At 43.7% G+C, this 26,953-nt stretch overlaps 1 protein-coding gene across 4 annotated transcripts in view; it reads right to left on the bottom strand.

Moving 5' to 3' along the window:
• SLC45A4 (solute carrier family 45 member 4) overlaps nucleotides 1-26,953 on the bottom strand; it is a 70,046-nt gene continuing 43,093 nt past the window's right edge. For 3 of the 4 annotated variants that reach the window (XM_082335067.1, XM_082335065.1, XM_082335066.1), the window contains exons 3-8: nucleotides 14,177-14,365; nucleotides 10,988-11,167; nucleotides 9,798-10,873; nucleotides 9,600-9,699; nucleotides 8,394-8,605; nucleotides 2-7,546 (exon numbers count right to left, since the gene is read on the bottom strand). In XM_082335067.1, the coding sequence (XP_082191193.1) occupies nucleotides 7,184-7,546; nucleotides 8,394-8,605; nucleotides 9,600-9,699; nucleotides 9,798-10,873; nucleotides 10,988-11,167; nucleotides 14,177-14,365 (2,120 nt within the window). In that variant the 3' untranslated portion in view covers nucleotides 2-7,183. Of the gene's footprint in view, nucleotides 7,547-8,393; nucleotides 8,606-9,599; nucleotides 9,700-9,797; nucleotides 10,874-10,987; nucleotides 11,168-14,176; nucleotides 14,366-26,953 lie in introns of all 4 variants that reach the window. The other variant, XM_082335068.1, reaches the window with a different exon arrangement.

Raw genomic sequence — 26,953 nt, 5'->3', positions numbered from 1 at the left:
CGGCAAGGCAGGGTTCACACTTTGCCCTTGGTGCTGGTGAAAAAGCAAGTTCACAGCCCAAGCCGAGAGGCAGATTTACCGCATTTTATGTTTTCACTTCTTCCTTAACCTCAGGGCTGGTGAGAGAAGAGCGCAGCTGAGCTGTGTTTAGTCAAAAATGAACCAAACGCTGCTTGGGCATCGACTTCTCTGAGCTGCTGATACCGATTCTGAAGAAGTGCCTTCAGGAGAAGTCACAGATCAAATCCCTCAAGTAAACTGCCAGAAATCAAAGCAGGACAACCGAGTCCTTCAACACTGCAAGTTTAACCCTGTCAGCTGGCATTTGTCATCCGGTCCCTCCGGCTTTCCCCTCTCTGGTCACTCGCAGCGGCCCAACTGGTTCATCAGTTTGGATGCGAACTGGTTTCTTTGGAAGCTGTTTATGGTTATGCTTATTGCCTCCTGAAGCGCTCCCAGGCCCTCCCGTGCAGAGGGATCCCGCGCCGCGCTAAGGCAGAGGAGTGGGAAAAGGCCGACGTGCTGGCAAAGGAGGGCTGAGAGCCTCCCTGCTGCGACGGCGAGAGCCAGAGCCCCCGCCACCCACGCGAAGGGAAGACCCAACGACTCCCAGCCCCTCGGCCCCGGCAGCGCTCTCGGTGATGGCATGAGCGACGGCGGAGTTTGCTGGCTGCTTTTTGGTGCCGGCCGCCACCCCTCGCCTCCTGGGAACCGGTCAGGGCAACCAGGGCAAGAGCAGAGGCCGCGGTCAGGGACGTGCGCCCTGGCTCTGCGCCGCCATCCCTGCTCCCTCCCTTGTCGCACCCGAACCCCGCAAGCGTCAGGTGAGTTTCTCAAGCATTTGCAAATTATAACACTTGGCTTTTTTTGTCAGCGAATATTTCGTAGTAGCATTTTTAGAAAGATTAATTGTCTTGCACAGCTTAGGGACAAGGAGAAGCAGCAGCAGTGCTGGGCCTGGAGCAGGGAGCCGGCGTCGCCGCCGTCAGAGAAAGGACGCGGGCCTCTCCTCACCTTCCCTACAAACACCACAGGAACGCCGGCCACCAGCTCTTATTGAAATGTTTATTAAGATTGAACTTCAGAACAACGGATCGGAACACAACGTCTTGTGGAGTAGAATATTTCTAAATTGATTTTTTTTCCTTTTCTATGCATAAATGAAAAAAAAAAATCAAGATTATACAAAAAGAACAGAAAGTGCAGAACACAATAAAACAGTTCTCATGCAACAAATCTTTTTTTTAACCTTAAAACAGAAAATAAGCTCAACAGTGTAGAAATAAAAACCATACATACATTATGCCGTCTACACACCCAAACATTCATCTGTGACATTACTTTTCTTTATCCCTTTTTCCTCATAAATCTTAACATTATGTGTTTAACACATGCTTATAAACATTGCTAAACTCAGCAAGAGGTATTATAGTGCCCCAACTTAATAAGTTGATAAAAAAGTAGTTGTCATATGGCCAGTTCACAAAGGAACTAAATATTCTTTTTTTTTTTTTTTTTTCTCCGCTATGAGATGCCTATATGCAGCTTTCTATTAATATGAGGCATTTAAAACAAGCTGGTCATTTGGCTACCAAAAGGGCTTAGTGTTCATGTTACATCAGAAAAAAAAAAAAAAAAGATAATATTGGAAACTGCCGATTTGTTGAGAAAAAAAGTCTTTCTGCTTTTTGGGGCTATTTACTACAATTTGGCTGTCACCGAGGATTGAATAAGGGGATGCCAAAACGCCCCTACAGCTTCACCCCTGGCTTCAAAATTTAAGAAGAAAATGTGCCAGAAGGCTTCAAATTGAACGGTGTTTTCGCTAAAGCTTTACAGGCCACAAGGGCAGCCAGAGCCTTTTGATTTTAGCAGAGGCTCTCTTCTGGGGGGGTATTTGTCCCTCCTGGGCACCCCCGGGGCGAGGGAAGGCGCGGGTGAAAGCCGGGTGAGCCGCAGGCCTGCTTGGGTCGAGGAACCAAACAAAACAGGTTTTTCCAGGAGGTGATCTTAATTTAAATTAAAGGAAAAACTAGAACATCTTAACAAGCAGACCGTGCCCAGGGCAGACGTTAGCGGGCCGTGAAAAGGCGACTGAGCCTTTTTGTTGTTATCTAACACAATTTCCTACCTGTCTGGGCTGCTAAGGCTCGGAAACGCAACGCCAATCGACCTGTGAGCTTCTGCAGCTCGCCTTTGCCCATGGCTTGTTCTGGATGCAACATGAGAAACAGAAAACTTTGGGTAGCTCCACTTTTCAAAAATGACCATTTTCGACGCACTTTACAAACGTTCAGCTTTGTCGTTGAAGGAAGAATAACAGCTAGAGGACTCTGTAACCATAAAGTTTCTGCAAAGAAAAATAAAATTTGGTATTTCTTCTACACAGTCATTAATAACATTTCTGTGCAACATTTGGTGTCCGTTACATTTATTTGGCCTATTAAAAGGAAACAAGGACAAAACGGCTGCAAGTAAAACCAACTTCTCTTTCACAACAGATACTTCAGATGCCGAAGCTGCTACATGTGCTTGGAATATCATGCAGGAGTTTACTTATTTATTTAAATAGGATACATATTTATAGTTGAGCTCGTCTCGCATCGGACTAGGAGGAGGGAAACCTGGAAGAACTCAGTTGCAAACATTGTCGAGTAGAATGACGACAAGCACACAACCACCAAAGATATTTTGGCCCGAGCAGTGTGTATATAAATGTATATACACACGGATACGTATATACACACACGCGCGCACCTAAAAAACCCCAGCTCTCAGTGACTGAGCTACAACTCGTCGCAGGGACCGAACAACGGAGTGTAGCGCAACGCGGCCACGCGTCTACGCGAAAGTACTGAAACCGCCAGCGACCGCTGAAAACGAAAAGCTGAGCCCTGCGCCACGGCGCCGGGAAGGAAGCCTCCCCTGGAGCTCTCCCAGGAACAAACCGTGACTTTCTCCACCTTCATCCGTAAACGTGACCTCAGCCCGCGTGGCCGCAAGACCCCACTGGTAGCCATGAAAATCCCACCTGTAATGGTGGACGTCGGAGGAAGGCCAAGGTCATGGCAAACCGAGGGCGGGCGGATGCGTTTCTAACGATGGGACTGAGGTTTTAATGAGGTACCTGGCAATAATCACCGTTGTTGCCGCTGTCATTCCAAGTGCGGGGGGGGGGGGGGGTTCAGATCAGACGGGGGAGGAATGAGAAAGGCTCAGCCCTCGCTGCCGTGCCTGCGTGGAAAACCTCACGCAAGCCTGTTTCATCACGGGGTCGGCATGCCAGCGCCGGCACCGGCAAGAAAACCGGGGGGCTAAATTTGCAGCTGCCTCCTTTTCAGGCCGCCGAGCCGGGAATATTTCATAGTCTAGAAAAAGGCTCCGAGTGAAAGGGGAAAAGGACATTGTGTGTTTCAAGAAGCACTAACCTCCGTTGGATTTACTGGCTTCCTCCCTTCTGATGATGAACAACCCACATCTTTCCATAACTGCTTACTGCCGGCGCTAGCCAACGACCAGATTCATGTTATTAAAAGGCTATTTAGGTAATAAATCTCTATGAAAGTCATCTAACCAGCAGGAAGAGAAACATTCCTAAGAAATTATTGCTTCTGGAGTCTGAAATTGCCATCCACGAACAGTGCAGATCCGACTCGACTCTTGCAATAAGCCAATGGTGCAAAATCCACGCTACGCCTTTCCGAGCGGTTAAAGGTTGAGCTTCTCTGCTCTCGTGTGAAACACTTCCAGCCGTGCAGCTCACCGACTACAGCTCTCGAGAACCTGAGCACTAACGGTGTCTCATGTCCGAGGTGTTACACGTCACGTTTAATACGTTAAAACTGTTTACAGTAAAAGCAACATGGAATGAAACCACAAAACCTTAAGCCTATTGCAGTGAAGGTCCAAAGAGATGGAGCAGGCAGAATGAATTTGACTATACAGTAATACCGACAAAAAACGATGCTTATTGTCACCAGGAATTAAAAAAAAAGCCCCTTCAAATCTATCTTCCCACAACTTTTGCAATAAAGACATAAAATTGTACTGCTTTACCCTTTAATCATGACCAAAAAAAAAAAAAAAAAAAGTAATTTCTGTATTAAAAGATAAGGTAAGGGACACATGAAGAAATAAATCATTGCCCACTCTACCCTGAGAAGTGCCGGGGCTAGAAAGAAAACTCTCTCAAATTCAAGAAAAAACATTACTATGAAAGATCCCGGGAGCCCTGACCGGCAGCGCGGCGGAAGCCAGCGCGGTGGTTTCACAGGCTGGCCAGGGTACAGGAGGAGATCCTTTGGCAGGGGCTCCCCCAAGTTAATTCTTCTGGCAATACTACAAATACTTCAGCGCGTTACAATGGATAATTATTTCCTTCGGCTTTACAGGGGAGTGAAAGAGAGCTTCCTGCTACAAGGCAGCGTACACATTCATGCGTTACAAACGGTAATTAAACAGCTCCATAAACAACTCCAAATATGGATTTTAACATCCAATTCTTAAGAAACGAGGCTATGCCAGATGCTGGCCGGGACAAAATTGGACCCGCCCTGCCTTTGATTGAAACCCTCTGGGTTCGAAACGTCCTTCCTCCCTCCTCACCCTTCCCCTGACTTGAGAAAGCTCAATAAATGTGTGTGAGCTCACCCCCCAAAACGGTTCACGTTCCCTCCGCTGGGTCCAACTTCTCCTCCCTCTTTGCTGCTAGACCTTGGTCAGCTCGATGGTGCTGTGAAAGAGATCTTGGCTTACGAAGGTGCTATGTGGAGTAACGGCGATTGGAAACCACACGGATCCACGAAGCTCATGGGGAAAAGGGTAGGGCTGGCACCGGCCAGAGGATGCAGATTTTTAAACTGTAGAAGACCCTTTCCAGAAATAGAGATTAAAATAAGGGGTACTTGACAGCATTCGTTTAACCAGAAGCAGAATCTTCAAGGAGCTTTAAAAATAAAATATTAAAGTCACTTTAAAATGTCTAACTCAGTGTGTATTTTACACGAATGCCAGTTATAGGGTGAAATACAACGCATCTCTGTTATATATGAACATCACCAGAATATATTAAATGTAACTGAGATGATAAAATTCACGACACAAGTTCAGTTAAAGTATTTCTCACAACTGATCTCTTCAATAAGGTCTCATATTCTTCAGTAGTATTATTCCCCTGTCTGAACACAGTTCACAGTATGTGTTCTAAATAAAAAAAATATTCACCTTAAAGAAAAAAAAGACTTTCTCGAGACACTTGAAACAAACAAAAAAACCCCTAAGTCCGGTGCGATGACACGTACTTTAGTGCTCGGCGATTTCACCAGCCTAAAAACAACACTGTCACCCTTGGTGGCATAGGACATCGGCACCGACGGAAAGCCTTCACCTAAGAAACCCACGTACGCCACCAGGAATTCGTCAACGATGCCGGCCAAGACAGCGCGTTAACTTCAAATATACCAAAACATACATTTCTTAAATACATTGACAATTCAAGTAATTTATTAAAAACTGCTTTTCCTTTTGAAATATATATTCTTCTTTTGAATGACTATATTGCAGCATGAGTTACACATGTATTTTAAAGTACTGGAGTATGAGAAGTTTGAGGCAGCAGAAATCTTACAACGAGCTGTGATTTGCCTGTTTAGCACACGGATTGACTGCAGCCCGGAGGTCCATGCGAAAAAATGAGTAAATAGCATCACAAACACTTCTTATAAGACGACAAACGGAAGTTCGGTTTCTAAAGTTTCTTTAAATGGCTGCTGGATCTCTGAGCTTTGGCTGCCCGTGGACTGGGGCACACTGCTAGCGATCCAAGCACTATTATAAATCAGATTAGCACAACTCTTTCAAGCTCTTCGCAGAAAAATGTCTTTGCACTGCAGCTACATCCTGAATCAAGGAAAGGGGGCATGGAGGTTGCGCTGATGACATTGGTACAGCAGCTCGGAAGAGCTCCAGCCTACAATTCCTCCAACACAGGGACTGGAACAGCAACACATGCTAGTGGATTGAATTTTAAGGCCTAAAAACTGTTTCTGACAGATTTTTATACACCCAGACTATGCCATAAAGTGACAGAGGTAGGCCTTCGGTTTACCTTTGTTGTACTGACACTGTGCCTTTACCTTGGCCGCCGCGTTCCCAGCCAGCAGGTTAAAGGATCATAAAAAGTGCAATTAATCAACGACTTCCTTGCCCCGTGAGAGAGAAGCCGCACGCCCCCTCCCACGAAGCCGAGCCCAGAGACGCCCTTTCTCCACGGCAGCTTCATCCAGAGATGATCACGTTTAAATGCCAAGAACACCCCCCCCCCCCCCCCCCCCCCCCAGCGTTCACCAGCACGCAAAACTCTGAGCTAAAAATTGTCACAGCGTATTCCAACGACATTCATAAAATTCAGCACTTGCGATAAAAACCTGTCAGTGCTGGTCACCTCTCCCAGTTGCTGCTCCTTCCATCTACAGTTCACGTCACGCACCCAATGTCACCCTCTCCTGACAAGCAGCAGACTTGGGAGTAGTTGTCGAACAGTATGACTAAAAGGATTCACAGCAGTTTCTTAGAAACCGCAGTAATTGCTTTTGTTTTGCTAGAAAATAATTCCAAATAAAACTATTCTGTAGTAATTGCACTAACAAAAACATGAAGTCTAAAATTAACATTGAAGAACTGTAGTTGTCAGACCGATAATATCATGCTTATGAAAAAATTGATCAAGATGTCTAAGCGTTTCATTCAGCTATTACACTAGTGAAATCTGAAATGTTCAGACAAAAAAATAGCAAGAGACTATAAGTCAAGATAGCTTCCATTTTCAGTTAGTTTAAAAACAGCTGAAAACTAAATTTTTCTAACTGCTAATTGTATACACTGTGAGTCTCATGCAGATTAATAAAACTTATTCGAAATCTAAATGTATTCTTAATAAAAAAAGTGTTCAGAAATGACATTTCTAAGTTGTAGAGAAAGCAATTAGCATCATAGCTACCTGTTCAAGCCTATATTAAGGACTACGGAATTTCATTTACACTTTTGCATGAAACTGCCTTTTCTTCTGCAATTTTAGCTACAAGTAGTGACGATCCTAATTTGTTTTCCTGGGGGGGGTGGGGGGGGAAGTTCTTGATCTGGCACCTGCCCTCCCTGGAATGTGGGTGAACAAAAACCGACGGCCTCACACGGCTGACTCGCTCTCCAGCTCCGACGCGGCAGCTCCTTTGCGCGTGAGCTTCAGCACAGTCGGCTTCTCTGCGCTCGTGCCGTTGCCCTCGCTTGTCTCTGGACGACCTAGTCCTTTCTGTTCTTCCTTTGGCTCTTCATTGACTTCGGGGTAAATCACCAAGAAGGCAGCTGTCAAAAAACCCAGGAAGGATCCCACCGAAGCCACCACGGGAATGACTCTGACCGTGCCAACCGTGTCCACCACACCGCCAAGCGCAGAGGCCACGAGGATCTGAGAGATGTAAACCTGACAGGACAGAATAGCGCAGTCTATGCCGAATCCTCGCTTTGAGTTCCCGGGGCTATGGTGAATGTACTGGAAGAAGACAAGAAACGTGTCAGGAGATAAAACAATGGATGGAATAAAATATTTAAACACTAGTATCGTCCTCGAATTTCTCGTGGTCAGCTTTACGCCATCCTTGTGCATCACACAGGCTATACAAGTCCAGAGCAACAGCCTCCTTACCTACTTACCAATGGCCTCCTCATCTTCCACCAAGAGGCAGATGTTTACTGGGGCACTCCTAGCGTGAATTGCCTCCAAGATTAGGTTTCGTAAAAAAAATTTACATGAAACACTTGGTGGAAATTATTTTTTATGATTATAAAAAGGAATCTCCCTCCCAATCCCAATGCAGAAATATGTTAACATAAATGATCCTCCTGTAATTTATAATACAAATGGAACAGTGCTAAAAAGTAGAAGGTAAATCTGTCCTTGTTTCCAGTGGAATCCGTTTGCCTCACACCTCCCCAAACTTATAGCTGCATTTCCAGACGCACCTCAGTATCTAAGACTGTGAAGAACCCGAGTATTGCTAACATAACACATTGGAAACAGTAGTAACAACTAGGTATATAATAAATACTCCAATAATTATTTCATCTCTCTTCATCTACCATATGCACCCAAATCCTTTTATACCTCAGCACAGGGTAAAGCACGCATGACCCCACTGAGCCGACTTGATGCTAATGCCACCTGATTTAAGTAGCAGCTCTTGCGATTTACTACCAAGGGTGAATCTGTGCTTTGGCACACATCCCAACAAAGCAAGTATCTCAAATAATGGGATTTAATAAATCCGTTTTGCCACTGTGATCTTCAGAGAAATGTGACTGCTTTGCCTTGATTAAAATATTCAAAATATTCCACGTACCTGTTTAATATCATGGTATTGTCCCAAAAGCGCATAGGGGCAGTAGGAGATACTCATCGAGACTATTCCCATAGTGCTGATCATTATCATGGTGACGTACACGTTGGGGAACATAGCCATCACTGCAGTGCCAAGAGAAAAACCCAGCGTGCCCAGGATGTAGATCACTTTTATACTAAGGTCATAGTTGTCCAAGTATTTCTGCAACAAGGCTGCAGAGATCAAGAGTAAAACATAAATATCAGTTTACTCAGCGAAGCTTTACGGTATTGATGTGGCTGTGGCAGCTCAATATGCTGTTTGGGACTTGGATGCTCACTGCATATTTGGCTTGTCTTAGCAGCGTAGCTCAGCCCTCGTTGGGAAAAGGACGTATTGCTACTTCGAAAACCGGGGAACAAAGAGCTCAGAGACTTGTCTAAACCAGGCTACAAGTCTGAGTCAGAATAAAATGCTTTGAGACTCAAACATATCACGGTCCACTCAGTCCATTCATTAATTTTATCTATTTATTAACTTTATCAATGCAGGTACACTCTGAGCACAGAGGAGATTCTGTTTCTAATGCAAGCATATTCGCTAAACAAAGTGATCAGATAATTGATGTTTATAGCCACATTTCAGTTTGTGTTCAGAAACAAGCTGCTCGCCTGAACTTCAATTTGACGTGTCTCAACAAAGAGGCAGTCCCCACGATACTGATCTGTGCAGGCGTGCCGGCACGCGTGCTGCAAAAGGCAGAATTTAAGTTTGGCAAAAGCTTTCAATTTCAGTCTGTATTCCAAGCCTAAATTGTCTGTAGCTAGTTTATTTGTTATTAGAGAGCAAGAAAGAGACTTTCAGAAATATAATATAATTTTGATTTTAAAAAGTCTTTGCAAAAACCCTCTTACATATGTTTGAATCTTCTAACAAGCATAATTTGGTTTCCCGATGACTAGCTAAATGCTATTCAATGTCCTTTGATATCATTTTGTGCTTTATGCCACTTAGCCAATCTGTTCATATTTCCACCTCTACATCTGGAGGAATTTTTTAATATTGATTCTTAAAGAAGCCTCTCCCCTTATGACCACGTGAAATGCTTTTCCGAAATACCCTTCACCCCAAACAAGGAGGTGGATGCTAACTGAAGCAAAACTATTTTTACCTTGCAAATACATCTACGAGGTGCATTCCACTGTCTGATTGTGCAGAGTCTCTTACCTGAACAAACGGCAGCAGTAGCAGCATAAATTACCAGTCCCCAGCATCCCATCTGGACTCCAGCATTATAGGCCTGTAACTCAGTTGAGTTAGAAGGGGCCTGCCACAAACACAAACGCAAAGCCGTTTTCTCGTAACGAGCACGTCTCAGAAATGAGTAACAATAAGCAGGTCGGTCAATGGTGACTGTTCTCTTACCTTTGGATCGCCCTGAAAGATGACCTGGCCCATGAAATCTGTATAGAACACAGCTTCCGCAATGATCGAAAACCAAGTTAAGAGGTGACAGACGCACAGTCTCAGCAGCTCCTTTGGCATCTTTAGCATCGACAACCACAAGAGTCTGACAGTGGTTTCAGTTTCCCCCTCTTCGCTCTCTGTGTCTCCACTTGAATTTGTCGTGCCGCTCTGATTCCTGTGCCTGTACCTCTGTCGCTGCCGCTTCTGCATGTCGTAGATATCATTCATGCTGCGTGAGGACTTTATCAAGACGATGGCATTGGCCCGACGAAAGCGATAGCGGTGAGAGCCTATTTTACCGTAGTATGAGAAGGTGTAAGATGGCTGACGGTAGAACATGTGCCTCCGCCTTCGCATGGAGTTTGAAGTACTGGATTGCTTCATGCCTATTCTAGCGTGTCCATTGAGGAATTCTTTTGGAAGGGAGCCATTCACGTTTGGGACTTTATTTTCATTTAAGTGATTATCAAGCAACATTTCCTCCTCTTTCTCATTGTCCCTGAGGAAAGCAGACAGGTGGTTGAGTTTGGACTTCATGATCTCTTGGCTGGTGTTGTGGGGAGTGTTTGGATATGAAGCATCCTGAAAAATGGAGGGTTCGATGTCATGCAGAAAAAGCAGCTCCGATTCAATTTCCAATGTAGCATCGGGCATGTGCAGAACTGAGTCGCTCTTACTTCTTACAATGTTCACCTCAAGGAACTCCATATTGAGATCATGCTCCGACTGAACCTCATCGGGGAACATAGAGTTTCCATACGGCTCTTCCTCACTAATTACATTCAGTCGATTCAGAGGGGGGAGACTACCACTGAATTTGACGCTGGAAAGTGTGTCTCCTTCATCATCAATCCTGTCCTGCTGAGGGTTATATTGCTCTTCTTCAATGCTAAAAAGGTGGAGCGCAACAGAGACAGAGAAAATAATGGCTGCAAAGAAGAAAAGGACTTGCTCTTGAGATTTAAAAATACCACCCAAGAAGGTCTGTGTCCAGTCCAGCCCTCCTAACATATAACCGATTGCTCCTCCAAGACCTGTGGAAGAGAAAAAGCGAGAACTGAGTTCAGGAAAAATCATGTCAGTCACACATTTCCTTGGTCATGAGGAAGACTTGACAGCTGCCAAAAACATATCAACTAACTCCGTACCAGCTGAAAACGCATGGATGTTAAGGGCCATGTCTTGTTCTTCACTGTCCACCACATCCAACAAGTAGGCCCGAATTGGCCCTTCTGTTGCATCAGCACAAAAGTCCAACACCACAACACCAAGCACCGTGAGAACTATACCAATGGGCTGCTTGTCTGGGACATCACCAATAGCCAGACCTGAGGGAAAACAGAAGAAGAGTCTGAGCACATCATTCAACAAGGGAAAACTACCGAGAGCAAGCTTAACTCCTTAAGAGAAACGTGGCCAACACACTCACTGGAAACATTCCTTTACAGGGTAAAATGGCAATTTCAACTCTTCATGGAAGGTCTGGGACAGAAGATTATGTTTTTAAATTTTAGGACTGACTTTTATTTTTCAAAATGTTATTTTAAAAGTATCTCTTAAACCTTTGAGAGCATTAGATCCTATTTCATCTTCCTTGCGTGTATTTTCCTTCAAATGCTGAAGGCTGTTTTTATAAAAGACAGCTGTGGTGAGAGAGGAGAGCATCCAAAACCAAACTGTCTTACCTCATCTATCAGTTACAAACACAGGTAACTGCACTGCTGACAGCATTCCTGACCCCGTGCCTAACATGTAATGGTCGCAGCACAACAGGATAAAATGAAATTTAACCCCCTCACCTCTCTCTTTGCTTTTCTTAAACATTCATATTTCCTAGATCACTTTTATAAGCAGAACTTTTAAGGGTGAAGCAACATGAAGGCATTTTGCATTGCAAAAAGCATCAGTCAGCTTCTGTTGATAGCATGAGATGAAATGCTTTTTGTCTACAGAGTAGAAAGGCAGCATTAGTATATAGCTGGAGAATTTTTCATGAAACGAACCACTGACAAAAGCACGAATTACTGGAATCAGAGAGATTTCAACGTTACACATGCAAGACACTGATAAAACCATTAGCGTCACTGATGAAAATGACTGTGGAAAGAGATGAATTGGCTAAGCCACCAAAAATCAGCTAGATCTCAAGTGCTATGATTCCTGCATATTCAATCCTCATTTATACCAAGTCCTCCGAATGCTAAAGAAGTTTACACGTGTTCCACGCTCGGCTGAATCTTACAGCAGAAAACACCAACGGTGCCAGTGCTTTAGGTTTGCTGGAAACCTGAACAGTGCCTACAGTGGAGAGAACAAGAGTTGAATAAGATCTATACACAGCTGTTCTCCTGGGACATGGTCGTATTATTATTAGGATCGGAGAACCTCTTTTTTAGCATGCTCTTAGTGCTCCTTGCTCCCCTCCCGATGACTCCTATTGCCAGAGGCCAGGTTATGAAAACGGCTACAATACAACAACCACCTTGGCTTTTGCAGCATCTCCTGTAGCCCCAAGTTGAAATTAGGAGTGCAAGTAACTGGAGGCTAAGGATAGGAACGTGTGAACATAAAATGGGAAGAAGGCAGGCAATGAAAGCACACAGAAGAAAATCTGGTTACAAATGAGGCTTTTCCCTGCAAACCGCTAGACACCCCGTTTTCGAGAGACTGGTAAGCAGTGCCTTTTCTCTCTGAGAAGTAACACAAGCCCCCATTTCAAAAACTTTAATTGAAGAGAGACTCATATTCTTTATCATATTGTGCATCTGCTCTAAATAGTAGATCAAGTGCTGTCTTATGCTGATGTAAATTGAATGTTAGTGGCAAATCTCTATCTTCTAGTATGGAACAGGTATAAGAGAAGACCATGCAATGGCTCTCACTTCAGTTCGCTCCAGGCTCCCTTGGGAGAGGCACAGCAGTGTTTAAAGTGCTTTTCAGAAGAGGGTTTTCATTCAAAAATCTACCATAACCACGTCCCAGGAACAGATACATAAAGCATACAGCTCACTTCTGTGGTGCACTGCAACAACCTCTGTGTTTTAAAGAAGTGTCACTGCACAAAAGTACCACTGGAGTATCAGGAACACGCAGGTTTTCTAGAAAGCTATGCAACAGACTCTATTACGGTGTAACAAAGAATTAGAGAAAAATCAATATTTTCTGCTGATTTATTAGAAGGTGAGAGACTTCAAAATAAACCTATAAACTGCGTATGAGCTTTGCTTGCCAGTATCAATGGCTACTGACCTAAACCACTGTATGGAAGTAAGAGCTTCCTATCCACTAAAATCTTGTAAGAGGGCTGCAGTCTAACATCTTGGATGTATCTGGACAAGGCGGAATAAGTCTTGGAGACACAGCTACAAAGTACAACTGATACCATGTGATAGCAATTCAAATAATTCATATGTATTGCTTGGGTAAATTAAAAAAACATAAGCTAAACATCATTCATCTGAGCACTTTGTCCACTGCAGTTTATAGAAAATTGAAAACCATCATACGGCACCCCAATCTGGCTTTAAAAAGCTAACATGCTGAGCCAAGGTAATGTTCCGCTCATTTCCCTCAATTAGTAAAACTTTTTCACAATAGGGCTGCACCTAACCCAAAAAAAAAGAGCCAAGAGGATATTATTAGGTGCTAAGTTCCTTCCATTTGCATCAGTCCAACCATGATGTAAACATTTCCCCAAATGTACTTGCTGTCACCTCTTCTACACTAAATTTACAAAGAGATTGGAGATTGTAGATTAAGTTCAGTAGTAAACTATGTTCAAGGGAAACTATTTTTACCAGCTTTGATGGGGGCTCAGGAAAAATTATTTTCCCACATAGTTTTTGATAAACAAATATTAACTGTGTTCTGGACTTTTTCAATACCAGGTCTAAGAAAAGCACAAGAAAAAGTGAAAAGATAATTTTTGAAATAATGCTGGAAACAGGATGTGTTGCCAGATATGCATTAAAGGGAAAATGGATCACAACAGGAAACATTTCCCTGTGAACAGGTTGCTACAATTTTCCCATGTCAAGGATCGACCAAATTCGTCTCAGCGACTGCAAACATTATGCTGGCAACCATTGTATTAATAACACTGTATGAACAGTTACAGCTATGATTGCACAATACTTAGTACAGCACCGCAGCTTTCAAATAAGAATAAAAACATGCAAGATGGATAGCTCAAATGCAGTGTTGCAGAGACTTCTAATGATTTTAACACTAAACATAAGTTAAATCAACTGCGTATCATTATCTTTACTTCCTACATAAAAACCTTAAAGCAGATATGATAGCAGGAGATATACGCAGGGGATTTCCTCATTATTTACCTATAACAGAGCCATTAAGGAAAAGTGCAACTCCAAAGAGGACACCAATGCAGAGAGCAAGAATAAAAGGCCGCCGGCGGCCCCAGCTCAGTGTGCAGCGGTCACTAGCCGAACCTATAAGCGGAGTGAAGATCAAGCCCAGGATAGGGCTAAGGAACCAAGTGAGGCTGTAGTATTGTTCAGGAAGACCTAAAACAAAGACAAAAATTAGGTAAAGGTTATGTGGTACACACCAAACATTTCACTTTATACATGAGATTTTGTTATTACCTTTGAAAACTGTACATTGATCAGTAATTTACCTACAGTAAATTCTCTCCCAAATGAAAAACTCAGTTAAGATTTCTTATCAATGGTTAAAAAAACAGCTAAGGAAAGTACATATCATATATCTTTCAAATACTTGGGCAATAAGAAGTTAACATTAGGTATATTTAAGCTACTGAAATAAAAGTAAAAAAAAAATATATAAAATCTTAACAGTGGAATCACTCGTCTAGTGTGGTGGGTTGGCCCTGGCTGGAGGCCAGGTGCCCACCAAAGCCGCTCTCTCACTCCCCTCCTCAGCTGGACAGGGGAGAGAAAATATAACAAAAGGCTCGTGGGTCGAGGTAAGGACACGGAGATCACTCAGCAGTTACTGTCAGGGGCAAAACAGGCTTGACTTGAGAAAAATTAATTTAATTTATTACCAATCCAATCAGAGTAGGATAATGAGAAACAAAAACTAAATCTTAAAACACCTTCCCCCCACCCCTCCCTTCTTCCCGGGCTCAACTTCACTCCCGAATTCTCTGACTCCTTCCCCCCAGTGGCGCAGGGGGACGGGGAATGGGGGTTGAGGTCAGCTCATCCCACGCTGTCTCTGCCGCTCCTTCCTCCTCATGGGAGGACTCCTCACACTCTGCCCCTGCTCCAGCCTGGGGTCCCTCCCAGGGCAGACTGTCCTCCATGAGCTTCTCCATCGTGAGTCCTTCCCACGGGCTGCAGGTCTTCACGGACTGCTCCAGCGTGGGTCCCTTCCACGGGGTGCAGTCCTTCAGGAGCAGACTGCTCCAGCGTGGGTCCCCCCTGGGGTCACCAGCCCTGCCAGCAAACCTGCTGCAGCACGGGCTCCTCTCTCCATGGGTCCACAGGTCCTGCCAGGAGCCTGCTCCAGCGTGGGCTTCCCACGGGGTCACAGCCTCCTTTGGGCAGCCCCCTGCTCCGGCGTGGGGTCCTCCGTGGGCTGCATGTGGAGATCTGCTCTCCACAGTGGACCTCCATGGGCTGCAGGGGGACAGCCTGCCTCGCCATGGTCTTCCCCATGGGCTGCAGGGGAATCTCTGCTCTGGTGCCCACAGCACCTCCTCCCCTCCTTCTGCACCGACCTCGCTGTCTGCAGAGTCGTTCCTCTCGCATGCTCTCACTCCTCTCTCCGGCTGCAGTTGCACATTTTTTTTTTTCTCCCTTCTTAAATGTGTTATCCCAGAGGCGCTACCACCATCTCTGCTGGGCTCGGCCTTGGCCAGCAGCGGGTCCTTCTTGGAGCCACCTGGCATTGGCTCTGTTGGACACAGGAGAAGCTTCTAGCAGCTTCTCACAGAAGCCACCCCTGTACCCCCCCTGCTACCAAAACTTTGCCATGCCAACCCAATGGATCTAGATTATTTACTACTGTCCAAAAAACCACACACTTGTTGAATTCTGCCGCACGTGCTGAATTTTTTTTTGATGGGGGTGTTGGTGGGGACGGCCTCTGTGAAGAAGTAGCAGCCAAGGTCTGCTGTGCAGAAGCCCATTAGCTTTGTTGCATCCTCTATCCATTTGTGGACTATAAAAACAAAGATCTTTGGAATGCTTGGAAAGGCACCTGGTTGTCGTACACACACATATCCCCTTCTCAGCAAAACTTCAACAGGAGTTGAGCGTTACAGCGGTACTGTTCACCTAAGACCACCACCATGAAGAGTTACTAAAGATTTAATGGACTGAGAACGACGGACAGCATTTGACAGTCACATGAAATGTCCTACTTCTAAACACAAAAATGTTTACTCATAAAACTGAACAACGGACAATAAAAGAAAAAGCAATTATTCATTAACCTTTAGAGAACAGCTAAAGAGGCTTGCTTATCTCTACCATCCTTGCTTTTTTCCCAGAACTGGGGTGACTATTCATAGGATCAAACAGAAACAAATTGCATTTATTATGTAATATTTACCTAGGGGGAAAAAAACCCAACTTGTTACAAATAATAATTTCTGGAGAAGGAAAGAAACACCCAGAGCCCTGCTTTACACCTCTCCAGCATGGAGAGCAATGGCCTGCAGATGGCAGACTGGCCCAGGAGAGCAGCTACGCTTGGCTGCTTGGAGATCTGACCTTGGAGACCTGCCTCCCCCTCGGTTTATCAGCACAGGTCAGGTAACTGCTTTGACAGGTTTCTTAGCAAAGCATTACAAGCAAACCAATCAATTCCTTGCAGTCCAACTGATGCCAAGACTGAAAAACTCAGTGCCTTTACCCTAGGAAGGAAAATCATTTATTATTCAAAACCACATGTTGTGAGCATGAGTAGTATTTGAACTTTGCTGGTGAGATCAACCTGTACCTTACGCTCCCTGTGCAGCGCGCTGAGGCACCCATTACCAAGCAGGATTATACCAATCCCTGCCCAAAATAGCCTATGCTGCAAATTTGGAAGTCTAATCTCCTGCCGGTTAAAGTGCCGTCAAATCTTGACTAACGATGCTGACTTCTTCCACGAGATACATCACACTTTCCCGAGACTGGTGCGCTCGGCAGTGATGCAGAAATATTATAGGAAAATAAGATCTGTTTTGCCCACAACTTAGCATAAATCACCAAATTCACCATCAGGATTCAAAATCCAGGTCTGACTCAACTTTGGCTAACGAACAAGCTAATGGTGACAGCCGCCTTGATGAGTACAGAGTTACTGGACGGGACTTGCCTCTTCTGAATCCGCACGACCTGTGCTGTCGGCCCAAACGTGCCCACGAGCATGCTGCCCTCGGGGCATGGGGAAAGCATCATGGTTTAGCCATCTTTCCTTGCTACAGGCCTGTACCTGAGGCCAAGACTCCACATGGGCACCTACCATACAACTGCTGACTCCTTTTGCAGCAGGTTTTAGATCTCTAGGACAGGGGTGTGTTTGTACAGATGACACCTTGTTCACATCATGGTTCAAACCACTACCTCTCGCTTAGCTTTTCCAACTGTTTGGTGATGTCTTGGCTGGCACGGAAGTTTTAGCTAAGACATGCTTAGTAGGGAACACTAGGATTGGGGGGGGCATATTAGGTTTAAACCTCTTGTTCAGGAAACCAACGTTCCTCCAGATCCCAACCTGCAGTTGCACCACCCAGCTTCTCTTAATGAGCACTATCCTAACCACAGGTACAACTCAGCAAGCCAGCAATCGAAACAAGAGTGCAGAGAAAACCTCCATCTCCCTGTGGTTTTTAACATCCTTTTTGACTTCACCGACTTCAACAACCTTCCCAAGCAAGCAGGTTCAGGCACTGTGTGTTTAACTGGCATCTTACTTGCTCCAGATGCTAACGCTATCACTGATGCTAACGCTTATCAGTGCCTGGCATATAGATGGGGTGGCGGGGTCTGCTTCGAAAAAAAATAATGATGGGAAAGTGGAAACATTTAGTTCAAGGCAAGCAAAACTAAATGGCTGGCAGGGTATGATTCACTTAGTGTGAATGATTTTTCTGCAGGGCACGGAAGAAATGGTAATGTGTAAATACTCATCCCATTTTGCCTCCACAGAGCCATCCTGTTGAGCAGCAGTTACGCACCAGAGGTTGCTGTTGTGTGATGCCAACCCGCTGCAGCGAGTTTGTTTTAAACTAAGTTAGAAGCTAGAGCTTAACCGTCATCATTGATCTTGACTGTAGTGATCACCAACAGCTGAAATAATTTGATGTCATATCACTGCAATGGGGCTGTATGCTGAGAAAAGAAGTTTCTTTTCTGAATTATGTTGTGACTTGTGAATTATGAGCTGGGACATCTCAATTGAGCTCATCCACCAGCAAACACTTGAGAGACATAGGGAAGGTTTTGCAGTAAATCATACAGTTGCTTTAAATAAACACAGGGGCTAGCAAGAGCTCCGTTACTAGCATTACAAGCACCATCCTATCCTATATGAATAAACAACCTTAAATAGATAGATATAAGTAAAATGGATACAATTAAGAGACTCTCTCTTAATATTCTAACATCCATTGGGACAACCAACTCATTTTAACAGAGACTATGAGCAGAAACAACAAGGAAATGCTAGTACAGCAGGGACAGGCCATAGGAGTGTACATACAGGGACACCGGGGGCTGCACAGCTCACCGTCCCTCTGTCCTTCTGACAACCACTTTGTCTGTCTCCAGCCTACAGTGGCACTTCTCTGGGGTGTATATAAATTTAAAAAAAAAAAAAAAAGCTTTGGAAACAATTAATTTGAAATGATGACTTCTGCAGAGAATTAAAACCTGTTTACAAATATTTTTCCTTCAGCTGTAAAAACTGCACATTTCTAAATTGGGAAGATAAGGGGGTTTTTATGCTTTATAGCCACAGTTAACCAACTGTCATAAAGATGTCCTAAGATTATTAGAAAACACAGTGATTTTTACTGCCAGCATTACTTTGACTTCAGTACTTTCAAGGTCAGCTTTGCATGTAATAACTCAAAATCAGATTAAGGCCTGCATTCTGGTTTGATTTTACAGGCCAGTAAAAGAAAGGAAAAAAGGGTTTTTACCCACCCTCTGTTACATGCCTACAATCAGGGAGTCTTATCTTTCCATGTATAAGTCAGAGGAGAGGGACTGAAATGCTTTCTTGAGAAGCCTTTATTTTCACTGTCTGAAAAGGGTGATCTTCCTAGCATCTAAGTATTATAAATAAAAGCTTAAATCCAAATATTTACATTGAAAATGGCTTACTTTGCAAAGACATGAATCTCAATGATTCCAGAATGGAGCTAGGGATGTAGCTTTTATGGAAGGGTAAAAAGGACACTTAAACCAAGAACATTATGTTTGGAGATCCTTCTTTAGACAACCACTTTGGGTTTTTGTTTTTTTTTTTTCCACTTGAACTACTCTTTAGCAGCCAAAATATCTATCTTTAGAAAAAGAGGCCACGATAAAAATCTATACAAGAATTAATAGCCCCATGCCAAGAAAAATGGAAGAATTTCTAAAAAGCTTTCAGTGCTCCTCCAAGTAAACAGGAAAAGGGACAACGTTCGAGTGAAACACGAGCAATTCCCACAGATTGTATCATGGTAGGAACCATCAACATGAGCACAACCTGCTTTTTCTCTTGCTGGAGAAGTCATCCTGTAGGACTACTTCCATAACCTAAGTGGCAGGGCTCTTATAAATTGCATTCCAAGTGTAAGCTAGCAGTTTATAAAATCATCATATGTGTTTTATATACAGTTATGCAGAATTCAAAATAGTAATCATTTATTAAGTGAAGTGTATGACTTTCTTTATCATAAGTATGTAAACGGTGATATCGCCACATTAGAACTTAGTTGGTTACTCAAGTGGAAAACTACCGAGTGGGGTTAGAGAAGATTCCTGGTGGGAAGCTGGTGCACATGCAATCTATAATAAAACAGCACAGGAAAAATTAATTTGCTAGTGGGAGAATTCCCTCCTGAACCTGTCTGACGGACAGCAGACTCCTCACCTGAACAATGTATGGCCAGGCAAACAGAGCAATCATTTTAGAAATGGGTCGTAAAGTTAGTTACCCAAAACTTTCCTTTGCATTTGCTTCCTGTATCTTAAAGTTGAGCTGTGTTATTGGTAAGCCATAGTCTACCCGGTGAACCAAAACTCTGCGAGACAACAGTTCTGGTGCCTAGAAGAGCCTTCTCTCTTTGTATAGATTTAGTTGTCGCCTCTGATGTCTGCACTCAGCACTGGTGCTGGAAAGGCAGACTTTTGTAAAGCTCACAGTCGTGTTCTACCATGGGTCCTCCAGGTTCTACCATGGGTCCTCCAGGAAAGAGCGTTCCGAGGCCCTAAGCAGAACCTCCACTGTCCCATGAAGCAAGACTTCAAAACATACCTTGTAGATGTTATTCTTAAAATTCATGCTTCATACTGGCAGAGTCTACAAGACCTTCATTTCAACAGTAGGTTTGCTTTAGCACTAGACATTTTCATATAAATGAGAAAGTTCCAGACAGATGAGGAGAAGTCCAACCCCAAAATACCTCTTTTCCCTCAAAAGAGGCTGTTCTGGTTTTAGCATCTTCAATGCATATATGATATGCATATTTAGGTTGGTGTGCATGATTTGGCAGTTGAAGCAAAATAAATAAGACGACTGAAAATTGAAATACTTGAGAGAGAGAGAGAGAGAGAGTGTGTGTGTGTATGTAAAAAATACAAGTCATCCAAATGTTTGCTGCCTCACAACAAGAATGAGCTCCAATAATCAAATTTTATAGAAATTATGTCTGTGAAGGGCACCAGGCAGTCAAGGAAGATAATTACATAGCCTAATGGCTCCTTTCTCTGTGTGTGTGTGTGTGTGTGTGTGTGTGTGTGTATATATATATATATATATATGCTGCTATACCTACACGACTCGACCATATTTTAAAATGGGAAGACAGTTAAGAAGGCATCCAAGCCAGGAGAAGGCAGCATCCAAGCCAGGAGAAGAAGACAACGAGCAGAAATGAAAAGATAAAGGGAATATTTTGACACCAAGAAGTTCCTTCTGATACTCCCATCTAGTGGCAAGGACTCATATGCAGCCTGGATTTTAAATAAACTTGGCTACGGTGATGTGCCTGGCCAGCAGCCCTGCAGCACCCACTCTCTGATGTGCCGAACAGATGTACGGATGCCGGCTTTGACTAGATTTCAAGGCAGTACCGCACAGCAAGCTTGTCATCCATATGACTGCCTTGCCACAACCTCTTACAGCCAAATGTAAAATGTCCCAACTGCTGAGAGCTGCTATACCCACCTGGAACAGGCTATAACTAGGCTGGGACTGATTTCGTATGGCCAAGAGAAGTATCACGCAGCAAATACTTTACCAGAGGCTGCTGCGACTCATATGCGGACTCGAAGGCCAAAGCAGCTGCATCCCATTACTGGTTTAGTGGTGTTCCTTTATTTTGTCTGTAATTTTCCACCGCCATGCTTGCCTTGCCAGGTAGCAGCTCTAACAGCGAACCGCCATCCGCCAACTTGGAAAAGTAACCTGGTGGCCTCTTGGGAGAGGAATAACAACAGAAGGATTATTATTTAGCCTTTTACTGACAGCTAATCTGAGGAAACACCGAGGAGGAAAAAAACATATTGGATAAACAAGGTTAGTATTTGTGCTGTGAACTGAATCTGGAGCAGGTCACAAGGCAGGCTCAGAAGTCTCATACAAATCAGTGAGAAAAAGAGCAAAACACAACAACAGCTTCTGTTAGCAGCCACGACTGCCACTGAGACCCTTGTAATATGGCATTTCCCAGCCAGCTACAAACAAACAGGACACTGGCTTCTAGTAAATAAGGGTTTGTTTTTTCCCAGACAAAAAAAGTGCCCAACAATAGTGGGACCAGCACTGCTCACGGTTCACAGGAAATGCTCACTGTGTCACCATCAGTCTAAGGGCTGCGTGAGGTCACGAGTTACATGGAAGAAAGATTAAGTCCCATGCAGCAGTTTCTATTCAAAACCTCTTTTTGATAAGTTCTATTGGGGGAAAAATAGTTCTTTATAAGCTTAACAATAAGATCTGATATGGGAATAGGATGCTAAGCTCTTATTTTCATTTGTCAGAAAGCATCACCTAGAGACTTGTTTGTACTCTTAAAGTAAACACCATACAAATTTCTGAACTAACATAAGAAGCTGTCATACCCTGCAAATACTTTGTATTCTGCAATTTCATCCCCGTACAAAATACTGCGTGCCGCTAAAAATAGTCTACATCGATCTGTTTAAAATGCATTGCTTATACAAGCTGCTTTGTTTAGACTGTAGAGTAGCAAGCAAAACCAATGCTTGTCAAAAAGCTGTGAAGAAGTTAGAACCCCAGTATCGGCTCTTCCTCTTGTTACAACAGAATCGTAGAAACCACTGCAAGCTCAAGCATTTTAGCTTTGGGGTGTCTATATGAGGAATGCAGGTGCAATCATTTCATAAATGCACCCAGATAACCACCTCCTTATATTTAAAATATAAACATATTTGGGTCCCCCAGAGAAACTGCCAGCAAGATGCATGCCTATTTTGACAACTGTATCACCATGAAATTTCAACCACAAATCCTTTTGCTTCTTGCTTGCTCTCCCCTCTGATTTTAGGGCTTCCAATGGCTTAGAGCTCATGTGGGACACCGAGCTGCCAAAAAACCCATTTCTGAGCCAATATATGTTGAACTGATGCACTGGAATAGGCTTGACTGGTGGTCTGAGCACTATTGCAGTACTGTCAGCACTTGTACGTTGAGCTTATTGCACCCATGAGAAACCACCTTCTAACTTCTGGATTGAAGTAGGAACTCTGACCAACAGGGTAGGGGTATGAAAAAGCACAGTAATTTCTCCTAGTGCCCATTACCATGCCTTGAGCAGCTTCCAAGTGTGGGAGTACAAGCTTTTAAGAAGGAAATAATTTTAAGTACCACTTGAAATCACAGTCTGATATCATATGAGAAGAGAGAGCCTCTAGTTTGTACCTCTGATGCTCGGTATCTTGCAGTTGCTGGTGTGAGAAGAAATGAAGCCCAATACTGGACTTCATTTTTATGTGAAAATTTTGCTCTTCATCAAATTATGCCTGCTCAGCCTGTATCATGAGACGACATTTGCTCAAGCCAAGTGCTTGTTCAGAGGCGACTCTTAACAAGCTGCAAATTGCACAACAATACTGGAGGAAAATTATACTGACCAGTATGTGTGATCATTTTGGTTGCAAGCACGCAGGTGGAAGAACTCAGAATAAAATCAGTACCGTGAGGTTTTTAATTGCTGCTAGCTTTCTACACAAAAATGATAGCCTATCAAGTTGTCAGGCATCTTTATTCACTCAGTGTCTCAGAAATGACCTATTACAATAAACACCACATAAAATAGGAGCAGTATCAAAACTGTGGCTTACATCTTCCCACTGGTAAAATTCACATCCTGAAATTCTTCTTCTGCCTGTCAAATAAGAGCTCTTCTGCTTAGCCTGCAACATTCACAAGCTGTCAGCACATTATATACATCTTATAGGCGGGAGTACGTGCGCTCTGCAATCTGAACGTACTTTTCTGGAACACAAACTATCACCCAGCTGCAAGAAGTCTATCCTCTCCTTCCCCCGCCTGTTCAGCTCTCGCCAGCGGGGATGTCTGCGGGAGCGCGGGGCTCTCGGCCTCCCTCGGCTGGCCCGTTATTGCTCTGGGTGGTGCAAGGCGAGGATAGGGCCGCCTCTTCGGTGCGAAAGAGGCATCGGTCGTGGGACACGAGAGGGATAAAGCACGATTCCCCCATCTGGATGGGGTTATTAGCACTGAGGGGAGTGATAACCAAGAGAACAAATAAGGAATAGGAATATTACAAGTCCATAAAAAGCACAGTGCTTCGAAGGACTGATATCCAAGGGCAAAACGCACATAATTCTTTCCAAAGCTACCAGCAAAAGTCAGCTGCAGCCCACCCTCAACGCATCGGGAAAAATCCACAGGACCAAAGAGACACTTTGGAGGGGAGAGGGCTGGAGCACGGTCCGTCTTGCTCTTCCAGGACGGGGATCCGCTATCTGCATTGCTGTGACATCCAAAACTTTTACAGCAGATGCATGCCTTTAAAATGGACCTACATTTCTGCTTTAGTCACTCCCAGTCGTAAGGACAAGATTATAAATGGAAGCTGGATCTAGATTTGAGATACATGAACAAATAATTAATAGGAATACGAAAAGAATGAAATTAGGTTAGAGATGCTGGAAAAACTGTCCAACATTCCCTTAAAACTTGTATTTCAAATTTTAAATTTCCTTAGTAGTTGGATGCAAACAAGTCACACTTTTACAGCAGAAACAAATTTAAAAATTTGGAAACTATTACAACTATTACACGCTGTGCCTATAACCAGACTAGAGCCACCATTTTGAAAGAACAGCTACTAAACTGGTAATAAAACAATGCTCTTGCTTTCCAACAGCTTCAGTACAGAAATCTTAGTGCGGTGTTTCACACACAGAGTCCTGGAGGTGCTTTTATGCTGTAGAAGAATAATATCCCTTTCTGGCAAAGCTATTCTGCCTTTCGGTACAGCAACAGCTTTTGAAATTACCCATGCAATAGCACGCCAGCAGCAACTGTGTTGGGTTAAGTAACACATGGAATTAAGGAAATCAGTGACAGGCCTCATAAAGGATTTCATCATCCAGTTTTCCCATTTTCTGTCTCGGCTCAATTATTGCTTCTCAACCTCCTACAACTGTCCTCCCCTTCTCATATTTGGCAACCGTGGGAGTCATCAGCGTTTCATTAAGCTCTGCTGCTACACTGCCATTCTGCCAAAGTTGTAGAAAGGTTTATGTGGCTTCCCTGACAATTTCTAGTTTATAACCCAGTTTTATGGTGCTGTGTCAGGAAGGAGAAGCATATGTTAAGAGAAGTGAGCCAAAGGTACGTGTGGAAGGGGGAGCGGGGAAGCAAAAGCCCGAGAACAGCTGAGCTCTGAGGCATTGGAGAAAGAACACATGCGCTGATCTGCAGGCAAGCAAATATGGTTTCCTTTTAGCATGATCACAAATGCTTTCAAGTAATGCTTTTAAAGCTTTAATTATTTATTTTTAAGTTTCTAACCCTCCTACTAACCTACCTCCGCAGCAGTAACCTGTAGTAATTCAGGTAGAAGATTATTTCTAGCTTACTGCCCTTATATCAATCCAGCTTTCTACTGCCTTATCCAATGTATCAATTATATATTGCGATATAGACATATATGCCAATATTAGCTACTCCTGCTGCTGCTGAAGAGGAGGAAACAAAGGCAACACATATGACATGCCCTGCTCAGGGAAAGGCCAAAGAATCAATTGCTGTTGTAGATTTTTTTTTTTATTATAGTAAAAATGCTTAGCAATCCCTATAGGTTGCGCAGAATGACATCCTTCCCAAAACGATGGTATTTATTTTTGCCAGGGTACATTCAGACCAGTGAAAAGTGCCAGGTTTACTTAAGCCAGAAGCTGAACCTTTTATACTGAAACACCGACAGTGCCAAACAAGCTTTCTCCATGCTGCAGCAGGTAATTAAGCTCCAGAGAGGGCAAGGAAAGGCAACGCTGCCAAGAAAGAGCTCCTATCGACTGCTAAACCTGATTCACTGGAGTTTTCTAGATTATCTGTGCCATCCTTTTTGGCTCTTGGGAAACTTGTTTTTAACTTTTCTTCCTCTCTCGCTTATTAATCAATATTTAGAAATATATCACTTTGACACTAATAAGAAATTTGCATCACAGTGCTTAACGAGCTGATATTGAATGTAGATTAAATCTGATGCAACTTCCAGTGTGCTGAACCAGCAGTAATTAAAAAAAAAAAAAGGCAACAAAATATCCTTTTAACCTCCACCAAAGAGCAGTTTTAGGGATAAAATAAAGGTGTTTACATCAAATAAAAAGCTGAGAACTTTCTTCACGGTCCCAGAAAAATGCAGGCTGCATTCAACTGTATTTTTATATATATATATATATACACACACACACACACACACATTTCTATATCTCAGTAAAACCACCCAAGGCTAACTTCACAACGTCAGTGTATTTATTCCCAGGCTGCAAACGCTGTCTCCTGTTGCTGGCCAGTTAAGCAAGCTACAGATACAAGAGGACTCAAAGGTCACACACAACTACGCTACCATCCATTTCCCATCACTCCCAAGTGTCTAAATGTATGCAGACACGTATACGAACGCAGCAATCAATAAATTGTTTTGCCACGCTAATCCTTCCCTCGCCTTTACGGGATGTCATTAAAATGCATCAGCTGTACGTGATGCCCCACTTCGGCTCCGCATGCGTTGCGTAACGCTGCAGCACTCCGCCGCTCTGTCTCGCTGCAGGATCAGACATCGGTTACGGTGACATGTGTTGCCTGAAGATATGCAGCATCCCAGTTTATCCAAAGCTCAATAGGGTTCTTCGTCACCACTTCTAGAATATTGGCAAATTTATAAACAAAGGCACTTCGGCTCAAACGCACTTTAAAATTCCCAAACTCAAAAGACTCTTACATATACAATAGAAAATCTTTCAGCACCAACTTGCAAGCCTGTTCTGTTAATTCACAGTGGAGCTTTTGTTGCAGCGATTAACACATTAATACCCCGGAATATGACTGTCTACTTACACAGCTGAACCAAATCCTAACCAGAAACCGGTGCTAACACCTATTTTTTTCCTGAAAGTAGAGCCAAACCTGAACTGTTAACTCTGAAATCTGTGTTCAACCCAGACTGAACTGACCCTCTCCCACCCCCTAAAAAAATCCGGTTAGCAAACTTTTCTGTTCTGCTTAAGAACAAGTTTTCAATTAAGATCATACTTGCTTAATGGGGCTGCTCATAGCTGGGAGGGGGCTGCCCAGCAGCACCACAAGGCAGCAGTAGGTGCAGCCTGAGCCCTTCCTTGGGTGCTCCGGTCCTGTGCTGCTCTGCGGTGCAAGGATTTTGCATCCAAGGGAAGCTTTGACTGCCCTCCTGCACTGCTCTAACC

This window comes from Platalea leucorodia (assembly GCF_965183815.1).
Source record: "Platalea leucorodia genome assembly, chromosome: 1".
NCBI classification, from domain to species: domain Eukaryota; kingdom Metazoa; phylum Chordata; class Aves; order Pelecaniformes; family Threskiornithidae; genus Platalea; species Platalea leucorodia.
Note: the sequence above shows the minus strand (reverse complement) of the source record. Positions and strands in the feature narration are given on the sequence as shown.